Source organism: Camelus dromedarius, chromosome 6 (assembly GCF_036321535.1).
Source record: "Camelus dromedarius isolate mCamDro1 chromosome 6, mCamDro1.pat, whole genome shotgun sequence".
In the NCBI taxonomy this organism is placed as follows: domain Eukaryota; kingdom Metazoa; phylum Chordata; class Mammalia; order Artiodactyla; family Camelidae; genus Camelus; species Camelus dromedarius.
This window is the reverse complement of record NC_087441.1, coordinates 63481479-63494490: the sequence shown is the minus strand read 5'-3', so window position 1 is coordinate 63494490 and position 13012 is coordinate 63481479. Positions and strand designations below refer to the sequence as shown.

The 13012-nt window shown below is 36.1% G+C and overlaps 1 protein-coding gene across 10 annotated transcripts in view; it reads right to left on the bottom strand.

Annotated features, from left to right (window-relative positions):
* The window catches only part of SNAP91 (synaptosome associated protein 91), a 128297-nt gene that overhangs the window by 53369 nt on the left and 61916 nt on the right, over positions 1-13012 (bottom strand). For all 10 annotated transcript variants that reach the window (XM_064486897.1, XM_064486899.1, XM_064486902.1 and 7 more), the window contains exons 10-12: positions 10115-10185; positions 4421-4448; positions 1516-1625 (exon numbers count right to left, since the gene is read on the bottom strand). In XM_064486897.1, coding sequence (XP_064342967.1) covers positions 1516-1625; positions 4421-4448; positions 10115-10185 — 209 coding nt within the window. The remainder of the gene's footprint in view (positions 1-1515; positions 1626-4420; positions 4449-10114; positions 10186-13012) is intronic.

The window sequence follows — 13012 nt, the reverse complement described above, 5'->3', positions numbered from 1 at the left end:
ACAGACAACAAAGTTAAACCATACTTCAAGCAACAGGTCACTCATATCGTAGAACAGAATTAAAAGGGAAAACCCAAATGCCCCAAAGTAGGGAGAAATGTTGAACATGTTAGGTCCATGAGGTAGCACTTGAAACACTGGTAATAAGGACTGTGACAAAAGGAAACATACTCCAAATCTTAAAGGTAAGAGAATGATTGGTGATTTTTTCCTTTTCTTTATTTTCTAAAGTTTTCTTTTTCTTTTTGTATGGTAAATCATTCTTGTCTTGAGAAGAATTTATTTATAAACCAAAGAATCCTAAAATAAATCTTCACTAATGTATCTGTTTTTCTAAGTTAAACTACAATATATCAAGTTTGCCTAGCAGAGGCCTCCCCTAAAAATATTTCCATATTTTTTACACTTATTCAGCTGGGGCTGTGCTTTTCAAAGCTCCCGTGCCTGCAGACGTTCCAAGGAGGAGTCTAGAGCTTTGCTGTTCAAAGTGCTGTCTCCTCACCAGCAGCATCCCGGGGCCTTGTCAGGAATGCAATTCCAAGACCTCTGCACCTTGCCTAATGTTCATTTCATAAATACAGCTGTTCTAAGAGCCAGAATAGGGACTTATTAAGACCTGAATCAATGCTTTTACAAGAAGCAATTTATCGCACTACAGAGGCAGAAAGGATCTGGTTTGACCAAGCCTGTGATTAAAAACGCAGAATTAAGCCAGTAGAGGGGAACCTACATAGTTAACATGGGAACCTTATGTGGATCTATTGTTCAGTTCACAACTCAAGCCTCCAAACAAGGCATTCATCATCAGTGTCACAGATACTACAAAATGGGACTAGATTCCTCTCAAGGCTAAAAAACCAAAGAATTAACCTAAAATCATTATCTGAAGAAGCTTCTATGAGTTGGGGGCTTCATTTTAGGCAGCCTGGAGATTTTACAGGATGCACGGTCACTCTACCTTTCTCATTACTGTTCTGACCTTTAGGTGCTATAAAAGCAATTAGGAACATCCTACCACCAGAGTCTGTGCTCCTCATACACACCAGGTAACTGGCCTACAACTGCAAGTTTTATTTTATTCTATTTTATTTTTTTATTTAAAATTTTTTTAAACATTCAAAAATTTTCTATTCGATTTGATTCAATTCTATAGCACTTTAAGACACCCTTTAATTTCACACCAGAAGAAACTGATTTTAGAAACCCTTTCCACGACATCTGATTTCAGAAGAACCTGAAATGTGTGCACCATTCTTCTACTTCCTTCCCCAAATGTGTGAGCAACAAGGTGATTTCTACAGCTTAGGTCTATCTTATGCTTTGAGAGGTACAATCCTACGAAAGTGTTGTAAGTGTAGAAGATCTTACCTTGTGGACTTGAAAATAAACCCTACCCCCAAATCACACGCTTACTAGGACTCCATTTCATTTTGTGAAATCATCTGGGCTCAGTACATAAAACAAAAACCTCATCAACACACTAACAAACAGTTCACTGCATTGTCATTAACTAACCTGACCGGGACAGCCACAGATGCAGTTGCAAACAAATCAACCGGTGGGGATGTGTCGATCGTTTTAGCTGGTGTAGAGTTAGGAGATGTAACAGTTGTGGCTGGAGAAGACTGAAAAGGAAGACGCACAACATGCTCTGGTCAAACGTGGATTTGCAGGACACAAAGCAACAGGGCTTCTGCTGTGCAGACCCACCAGCAATTTCTTGGTAACTCCTCATGGGAGGAAAAAACTCAGGAAAATTTGAAATTGAGACTTGTAATAAATAATCAATATTGGACAAAACATGTTTCAAAATTTAAAAGTTACATGTCATTAATGCAAAATTATGGAAAAACAAATTTGGTCTAACATGGCAGTGACTTCTATGCATGTATTAAAAATCAAAGCCAAACATATTTCCTAAACATAAAATTAGTGGGAAAGATCTTGCTAACTGCTGAAAATTAAAAAAAAAAAATCAATTGTAATGACTGCGAAACCCAGGCCATTTTTTTCTTTTCTATATCCTAAAAAGACTTCATGTAACATCTTCTCAGGTGCCTTAAATATGTAGAAATCTGACTTACAAATAGTCCACGGGTGGCAGAGAATGATTCACAAACAAGATTGAAGTCACTGACAGCTTGATGATGTCCCATCACTAATGTGACACAGATAAAACTTAAAAAGTGAAATAAAATTTAACACTTACTGTCTCGGACAGTTTTAAGAAGAGGACTTAATACTCAGCTAAAATATTAAAAAATAAATCACTTGTTTAGCAACTACCCTAATTCTGCTTTCTTCTACTTGGTATATTTAATTAGCTACATAGTCACAAAAGAAAGATGAATGGAACATCTCAAACCAGTGCACCAATATTTAGTTCTTCAAGTGGAAATGAGACGTAACAGAAAGCAAAGTGCACGAAGACCAAGATCAGGCAAGGGCCATGAGACACTGCTGTGACAGGACATCTAATTTCAAGTAGACTAAACTTAGAGGAAGTTTTAAAAAGAATAAGTTAAGAAAAAGGACTGAGGAGATAAGAACTGTATAGGCTTTTCCAGACTTAGATAGTATTTGCTTGATAGCTATTGGGCAAAGAACATAACTAATCAAGGAGTCAAAATTCAATACATACACAAGTGCCGAGCATTCAGCACTTCAAGAAAGAGAAATCTGGGAGCAGAATGGATACTGTTGCTCAGAAAACATCAACTCAAGCTTTGTTCTTCAACCAAAAATTCAAATTTTCCAAATGTAATGTGAAAGATTATCAAGAGAACAGAAAGAACTAACAAAAATTAATGTGCATGTCATCCATTGTGAACACTGATAACTCTGAAAAAAATCAGTGGGTTATTTTTTTTATACCAATATATGCAAATAAGCTTGGAAAGTGATGTTTATGAAACTAGCAATGAATCTACCACATAAATGCAGAAATGAAGGTCTTGGCCCATTAAAAACTGCCTTGTAGCAATAAACTCTGAAGAGATAAGAAAGGTAGGAAAACAGAACCAAAATAATCCTGACATTACACAAAGAAAAAGTCAGAATTTGATTTGGCCAAATGTAGAAGCAGACCTTCCCAAAGGATGCCCCATAATTTTACCACATTCTACTCAGCAGTTGTATGTTGGAATTTTCCCACAGATAGAATGATTTTAAACCTGGCTTTGTATTAGAATCACCAAGGAGCTTAGGTTGTTTGTTTGTTTTATTTGATTGTTTGAGCTCCCCGAGGGATTCTTAGGCAGAATACTGGCACAGCGCAGGGTGCCTGGAATATCCTGTGCAATCATAATATCCTTCATGTCTGTGATAATGGTAATTATACAATAGAAATTTGGCAAAGAGGAAAGAGCACATTTATTTCACTTTTTTGCCTGAAAAATACAACAGCAAATGTGATCTACCAACCTACAGCAGTACATACTCTTGTCACTGAAAACCCTAATCCTGTCCTTTAAGATACTAAAGAGGACAGAGGGAGGTGATGGAGTTATGACAGTAATTACGGTAGGCTGTCTGAAAGGCGTGCTTGTGAGGATACCTAAGGACCATTAGTTTCTCTACCATCAAAACACACAATGTTATGTGCCTTATTCATCCCACAGGGCTGTGATTCAGAGTACGTGAAAGTGCTCTGTAACTAGTAAAATGTTACACTGATACATTTGTTTTCAGGTGTAATATAAGTGTATGAACATTCTCCTATTTAAAAACATTTAGTCCAAATAAGGGACTAAGAAGACACTGTATAGTACATTGGACTGAGAAACTAATATAAAGGAGAATATATAAAGACTTACCTTATCTTTCCTCAAAAATTTAAAAATAAAATGACCATATGATTCAGCAGCCCCACTTCCAGGTGCACACCCAAAAGGACGGCCGGCAGGGACTCAAATAGGTATTGGTACACCGTGTTCACAAACAGTGTTCTTTACAACAGCCAAAAGGTGGAAGTGACCCAAGTGACCATCGAGGCCTCGACGGATGGATGAACAAAGTGTGCTGTATGCCCAGAATGGAATATTATTCACAGGTAAAAAGGAAGGAAATTTCTGACATACGCTACAACATGGATGAACCTGGAAGATACTACGCTAAGTAAAATCAGCCACTCACAGGAGGAAAGATACTCAATGATTCCACTTATCTGAGGCACCTAGAATAGTCAGATTTATTGAGACAGAAAGTAGAATGGTGGCTGCCAGGAGCTGGGGGTGGTGATGCTGGTGGAGGGTGGGGAGTTGCTGTCTAAAGGGCACCAAGTTTCAGTCTGGGAAGATGATAAAAGTTCTCTAAATGGATGATAGTGATGGTTGCCCAACAATGTGAATGAACTTAATGCCACAGAACTGTACAATCAAAAGTTGTTAAAATGGTCAAAAGAAAACAAAAACAAACTTACCTTACTTAATGGAGAGGGAGCACCAGATCTAAAAGGCAATCAAAAAAAAATGAAAACTGAATATACATGAAGACATTTGTAGAAGCATTTAAGCTTGATGTTTGGTCAAGCATTAAATTGTTTATACACAGACTTTTTAAGCAGTGGATAGACTATTTTTTAAAAATAATTTTTAGCTTTTACTCAATTTTGACACCTGCTCCCAGTGTTCCCCATCCACTTAGTTTCTAGTGCTGGGAATTATTAAATTCAAAACCTTTTCTGCATCTCCAGTCACTCAGTTCTTCGAGTTGATCTTTACGTGCCTATGTCCATTGGAAATAAACTGTTCAAACTGGAATTTTAAAAACTTTACCAAGACATGGGAAAAATGATGCTTTATGGAATTGAAAAAAACCCTCTGGTATCATTTTCAACAGGTAGTAAACTCATTAATGTTAAAAAACATGGTAGTTCATTTAATCGTAATTGTGAAATATAAAAGGAACACTAGAATTCAAAAAAAAAAAAAATCCTTACAAGCCCCATGCTTGAATTGTGTCTCAGCTTCCGTATGCAACCCTCTAGAGTGTTTTTTTTTTTCATGGCTGTAATTGAAAACTATCTATGAAAAATATCCCCCGTATCCTGTTAGAACTTGGAAGCTTGAAAAAGAACAGTAATCTCAGTGCTTGTTTCTAAGGGAGTGAGGAAAAATCAGGAAGGAATTTTTTTTTTTTTCAGTTAGATGACTAGTAGCACTGACTATTGTGTATCATTTCTCGCAAAATGCTTCAGAAACAACTGCCTAAACAGCTTAGATTTTACTAACCAGAGCTGGTGGGAAACGATTTAATAATAAACAAAAGTGAAGGGAAAAAAATGTTTCAGTAAGAAACCTATCGTCGGGGTCTTACAGGACAGCAGGGATGGCTTGATGGCTTTCTACTCAACTACAGAGAAAATATCACATGTGGCAGCAGTAAAATGAAATTAGAGATTTAGTACCTGGAGTTTTGTATAATCTCACAAATTTTTGTTTCATTGGCTACAGCAAAAGAAATTTTACAATATTATATGTCAGATTAACACCTTTTAGGTTCAACTTCATGTGCAAACACATGCCTGCCATTTCTCGTTTAAATTTACCTTTTACTAAAAATGAAGATGAAAGCAAGGGCTCACAGAGAGTTTTGTTATATAATGAAAGACAGAAGCCTAGGGGTAGAACTTGATTAGGTTAGGTGTAGTCTGGCTGTTCTCTTCAGAGAAACATATCCTATGAAGAAAAGGATATATGTTCATCTATATTGCTCTCAAGGATCTATTGAAGTAAGTGGAATCATAGTTTTCTCTGTATCCCAGAAACTTAGGAACCTAAAAATCTAGTATAGCATAAGACTAAAAATTCCCTAATGAATTTCTGGCTAAATAATTTCTCCACCCCCACCATTTTTTTTCTCTTTATATATGCAGAAAAGGAAGGGAGTTAAGTCTAAACAAAATCCCCCCCCCCCCAAATAGCCTTAACTTTGTAAAGGAAACCGAGAAGCCATCTGACATGGTCACTTTCTAATAATGAGTTCACTAAATTAATTTGTTTATCTCTCAAGGGATTCTCATGAACCAATTCTTAGTGGGACATACTAATATGGAAAAGAGAACTGAGGATGAACAAGAACTTTTTGAACTATATTTCCAAACTAATACATAAAAGTTCCTAGTATAGTCTATACTCTGTAGCAAAATAGAGTGAAAAAAGAATTTCTCTACCTGCTATTAAAGAATATCATGCTCAGACCTAAGTACGGAATATTATAACTGGTACAAGAATCAGTCTGCCTAGCTCTTGAACCCCCATGAACACTACTACTAAATGACACTTGTAGTTAACCTGTAGATTAATTAAGCAAACAAATGAATTCTTCTATTGATTCTGTCCAGCTGTCACCCCCCCCCCTTACCTTACTGTATCTTTTTTGTCTGTTTAGTTATCTGTCTTCTGTACTAGATGCTAAATTCTTTGAAGGAAGGGAACCCATCCCATTGTTTCTATCCCCCTAGCACTTTACAACAGCACTTGGCATTTTGTGCCCACTGAAATATATTTTGGTATTATCTGAATTTTAAAATGAAAATACTACCTTTATGTAATCTTTGTGTAAAAAATGAATTAACCGAACATCTTAAAAATTATTTCGGGTGATGTTAAACTGTCAGGATGGATGACTTCTGTTCCCATGGACCAGATCCAGGTTTTGCCATGCTTTCATCAAAAAGGTAGAACCAGAGGTGCTCCCCTTGGGGCCATAGCTTTAAAAAGCATCATTCATCACTGATTAAAGTCTGAGGGCTCTGAGGCTCAGAGAGGTAAATAACTTGCCAAAGTCTCATCATTCTTTAATGGTGGATTGCAGACTCTGGTCCAAGTCTGTCTGAAGCCCAGGGCTTGTTCACGTCTCACCTTTGAGCCTGTCCTGACGATAACACAGATGAGCCCAGGGCACCTATTCTTCACTTATATATTGCTTTTTTTAATCTGCTCCTCAGTTGATTTCCTACCCTACCACAGGTCATCTGCCCCTTGTAAAAGAAAATGCTACCATCTTTTATCTATAGATAATGACATTAATTTAAGACCAATAGTTATTTGAATTTTAATAATTTCAGCTAGGGAAATCTAGTATGTAGTGAACCATGTTGGGAAACACAAAGAATAACTGTAATTTTAAGACAATGTATGATCCATAGTAATCTATCAGAAATTCTGTAAAATGCTACAAACAAATCCATGGCTTTTTACGAAGAACACAGAAAAGGTTTACTTCCAAGATGTAATAAGCTATCAAAATACGAAGTTTTGTTATTTCTTATTCACAACAAATTTAACCCCTATACAGTTTTGGTTATAAAAGTTAGCCAGAAAAATAAACAAACAAAACACAGATGTGAAAAACCTATTTATGTGTTCCAAATTATTTTAGTTACAATAAACTGATCTTGAGTTTCTTGCACCCTCAATGCTTAGTAAACCCACATGTAAAAACAAACTTAGTTGCTCTCTTTTGTTCTGTGGAATTATAGAAACAGACAATATGCAAAGGCCTATCAGTACTGCATAGAATTTTAAAAATGAGTACCAGTGGATATAAGGCACTAAATATGAAAGGCATTCACATTTTTAGTGGACATTGGAAAATGCTTCATTTTATGCATTTACTTGACTTAAAGGTTAGAACAGTTTTATACTGCTACTAGAAGACAAAACAACTTTAAGTAATGAATTTTCTTTATAACATTGCCTTTTGACACTTCTGCCATGTGCCACAGGGAAATCTTTTGTTTACTAAACAAATGAAAAAATTTTTGATTTCTAAAATTTAAGAGGAATACGTATATATACATCTAAGAGAGACTGTTAGTCTTCATCTAGGAAGACCAAAATAAAGTAAAACCATTTATGCCAGTCACCTTGGGAGATAAATTTTAAAAGTATAATGAAAGAACACAGATGTGTAAAATGGGCAGAACCAGTTTTAAATGTTCTAAATTTTAAAAAGTGTGGAATCTTAGGAGTGTTTTTTGCATTTTTCGTAATTACCAAATGCAAAAAAGTCACTCAATATAGTACTCACCCTTCACTTAAGTTCCCAGGTAAGCACAAATATACAAAGGAGAAAAGTTAACTACTGTAGTTCATTTATTTGAAAAATAGGGAATAAGCAAAAAACAAGTTCATATGTGGTCTCAGCCAATTCAGAAAAGAAATCCGATAAGCATAAAATGATTTTAAAGGCGAGAGGAAAATTATGCTCAGCAAAAGGTAATTCCAAACAGAATTAAGTTACTTTACCACTCTTAGAAATGTAACGAAGTGTCCATAGCTAAGCAGTCCAAAAATAGCTTGCGGCAGCCACTAGAGGGCGAGTTTAGATGTGAAGTTAGGGCTAAGGAAATCCACTCTAGAAGGTGGCTTCCCACATGACTGCAGCACTGGCAGATTTAACGAGGGCAAAGGGTGGATCTGTGCAGGGTGTGGGGACCTGAGGGGAAAGAGTGCAGAGAAGCTGACTTTCATGAATGCACATCCCACGTGGCCCAAGGAAGAGGCTCTAACTCAGGGAGATGCACGTTTCCTTAGCTAAAGGGATCTTCCTGCCACAAGAGCAGGGACATTTCTCCTTTGGCTCAAATCCTAGGCAACTTATTTGACCTCCCAGACACTGTAATATCGCGGAGCTGGGAGGCAGCAATTTCTGGAAGTGGGCACCTTCTATTGTGACGTAATATATGCTCACATCTTTCTTAGTTGACATCAGTCTACACACAAGAGTCTGCTCGTCCATGGCCACACTGAAGCGGGGGCAGACCTTGGGTTCTGGTACAACCTTGCCAGAGCCTCTGAGGGGTCCTGCTGTCCATCACTTCAAACATCTCTGCGGCAACCACCTGAGCAAGTCCCACACCGGTGCTTAACATCGAAAACTTAAACGACATGCAAACATTTTTATACCAACTTAGGAGAGATGACAGAAATAACCCCTAGGTGATGAAACAACAAGCAAAAAATGACATCAAGACATGACACTGTAGATTCTGGGAGAATTCTCAGAGAAAAGAAAGCAGAAAGGAGGTGCGTGTTGATGGCTGTATCACCAGTAAAATCCAAGACCAGCCTATACAGCCCTGCAATGAACATTTGATAGGTTGTCTCTGCCACTTTCTGCTGTCAATCTAAACAGAATCAACAAAGCTGGGATCACCAACAAAAACAGATTTCATATTGACTCTGTGGAGAGAGCCACATTAAGTTTTTAGGTAGAGATAATTAAGTATAAAATAATCCTTGAACTAAAAGAAAATCTAGTTAAACCACATGCGTTGGGGGAAAGGGGAGACATAACACAGTGCAGGGCACGATTAAGGAAGGCTTCTCTAGATGGCCCTCCCAGGATGTGAAAGATGTACACGGGCAGAGACACGGAGGGCAGGCATCTGAGATCAGCAGAAGCAGTCTGAGCAAAACACAGAGACCGGAAAGCACCAGGTCGGGTGAACAGACAAGCGTGACACCGGCTGGAGGGAAGAACAGAAACGGAACCTGGACATGTTTTACATACAATGAGGAGAAAGAGTCAAACATCTAAGTGACCAAACACAAAAGCTGAAAATCTAGCAAAACTACACTTAACTGCTGCTTGATTGCTACTCTGTCTATAAAAAGATCTCAGAGTGAAATTTCAGCGGAGTGCCACAACCAAGGGTCCAAGTGGGGAGAGTCTGGAGTCCAGACGACCACACCTGAAGGCTTTGTTTTTTCACAGCGGGGTTGGTGCCCTAACAGAGTGTTTAAGATTGCGTGAGAGACTGTTTTCACTCGTGCCCAAAGGAGAGGGCCTCAATTTCTAGACATGAGCAACTCCTTTTCTGTGTATTGTAAATCCCTTCTGAGGGCAGGTAAATAACTCAGCAAGTTCAGTCAACACAGGTACAAACTACGACTTGCTGCCTTAGCCCGCAGATAGGCTGTAGACAGGTCACCTCTACACGGGATCAGGCTGTCACAAGTCAAGGAGGAAGGAAGGGGGTTTTGAGGGAACTCAGACGAATTACAATAAAGCACATCCTTAAACTGTAGTAGCACAAGAAAACTCATTTTATAAAGAATGACTATAGGATTTTCCATCTTATTTAGTATATACAACTAATGCGTACTTGTTTCCAGGTTTCTTTCCTTCTAATGTATTTAGATGCTGTTCAAGGGTCTCCATAAGACTGCTGGGAGCCTACAATAAGAAAGTAAGAAATGAATGTCTGTGTTGCTTTCTTTCAAAATAAATACACTGGAACATCACTGTAACTTTGCATGGTGGAGGTCTGTGGGTGCACCCCAACACATATGGAGATAACTTCATTCCAGCTTCTTTGGGTATTTAAGTATTTAAATTCCATGGAATCTCAGACAGGCCCATTTTACACAGACTTAACTTCTCTGCATAACAAACAGTGTTACAGCGTGGTTTCAGTGTAGAGATACATCAGATAAACTTTTTCTAAGATATTACTTAAATGCAGTAAACGTAATTAAATCAAGTTCATCATATGTTTCCATAAGATCACAGTGAAAAAAGTAGAAATATTTGTATCCAAGTCAAAAATATACATGTCCAAATACAAACTTACAGAAATATGAAAATACAGTAAAATTTCACTTATCCACATTTGACTTAAATATTAGGGACGATTACTACTTTATTAAAAAAGGGCGGGGTGAGAGTTGTGGGGGAAAAATATAACTTTAACAGTCAACCATAATTAAGATTTTCTTATTATTGAGCTATTTAATATATATATAATTTTATATATAATAAACTAACTTCAGCAAATATTACTAATGTTATAATAAGACTACTATGTATTGGCAAATTTAATATATTTCAACTCTTTTATTAAGAAGTATCTGAATGTTTGTTTTATAATAACATTTTAGACAAATATAAAGTGATGGTATTTTACTGTATGTTAGGAGAAATAATAGGCTCATATAAATATTCCACCCCATCTATTCCTCAAGCATTAGAAGTTTAATTTCATCTTTATTAAATAATCTTTACCCAAATTAGACCTTAACAGCAGCGTAGGCATTCAAAGACTAGCATAACATTTATAGACGCATTTAATTCTGACAACTGTTCTTTATATAATATAAAATTAATTTTGAAGGATTTTAAAGTAACTATGCTAACTGCTAAAACTGCTCAAGGAATTAAAAAAAATCATATAACTGTACATTTTACATTGCACCTATAATGACAAATGAAAATAAAATTCTTATTAAAATTTTTAATTCTGAAAGTCCAGGACATTTAATGTTCACTTTCATTTCAGTAACAGACTCATAAACTGCCTTAACAATAATGTTTATTATATATGTAATTATGTGATTATTATCAGGGTGAATGTGAGCCAAATATAAATTAGTAAATGAGCAAAAAATAATTTAAAATACAGTTATAATAATACCATATGCATAATTTTAAAAGGGCTACAGGTGACCACACTTGTATTTATAGCGCATTTTCTAACCTAGAGGTAGAAAGGGACAGCCCTATGAGCATTATATAAAAAGTTATGGACTACAGAGTATAAAAAAAATAATTATCAGGGGATATAACAAATTTTAAGTATAAAAATTAGAATTTTAAAATATATCTTAGGTAAAAGTGGACTTACTCAGCAAATTCCAGTAAACTACAACTAAAGTCTACTTCTAAGTTTTGAAAAATAAATTTTTAAGAGATAAAGGAAATTTTGCTCCATAGAACAAGTAATAAACTATAAAGATGTGCTCATTTAATAAAGAGAATGTGTATTGTAACCTTAAAAGGAAGAAGAAAATATAAATGACTTCACAATTCTTAGATGAATTCACACCTGCTAACTTTAAAACTGTCATGCTAATTGTCATAATAATTATAATTGTCAGAATAATGGAACCTAGGAGGTCTGGGCATATAACTTTAAACTTTTCATATTCCCATTCTTTTCATTGGGATCACAGTAAGAAAAAATATATATCAAACCACAGAACCTCTCTCCAGTAGAAGCCATGGAAGACCTAGGCCCTCTGTCTACTAAACGCAATGTAAAAGAAATGCGATTCTGTGCTAAATCTGTTAAAAAATGCTATTTATAACTGCAAAGTAGAGAACAATATGGGATAACAAAAAAGAGGCCATATTTTTCCCTACATAGTTTCTTACTTATCTAAACTAAAAGACCTAAAACTAGGATGATAGTTTGCAATCTCATTCTTTTTGTAAAGTTTCTTAATAATTTAAGAAAAAATGAAAAATAATGTAGTAGTCACAAAAATCACAATAGTTGAAAGAAACTGGACCAAGAACAAAGACTACAAAACTGACTTTGTCTTTAAGGGGAGTTAATTTTGCAATGCATTGAACATAAAATTAACTTGAGAGAATTTTATCTTAGAGGTTTAAAAATGCGCCACCATTGATACCTCTTATAAGGACATGCAAAATCTAACAGAAATAAACTCCTCAAATGTTGCTGGAGGGAAAAAAGTTACTTTGATAGTAAAATTTGAGAATCCAGAAATATCAGCCTTCTTCTCAACTGTATCTAGGGCACTGAGCACATCCTGACAAGCACAGAACACAATAAATAAAAACTGTCCCAAATTTCCAAGGGGCCAAACTTGGAGAATGCCTCTGCTGTTGTAAAAGGAGCTTAAGGTTAACAAAGTAGAGTTAGCAATATCTTTAGTTATTTATTTTAAATAATGCCAAAGTCAATAGACCAATCAGATGGAAATACCAACCCAAAGAACAAGAGTTAGCCTATGAAAGCTAATAAATGACAGTGATAGATCACGGTTACCGAGTCGTCAGTGGTACAGCCTTTAAAAGGAGACTTTTCTTTACCAGTAGTTTTCAGGTCAACCAGAATTCCTGACATCAAAACCTGAGATGTTTTTCATAAATGGAGATATATTAAATGTGGAATGCACACACACACACACACACACACACACACACACACACACACACACACACACACACACAAACCAAACAGGAAATAATATTTTGG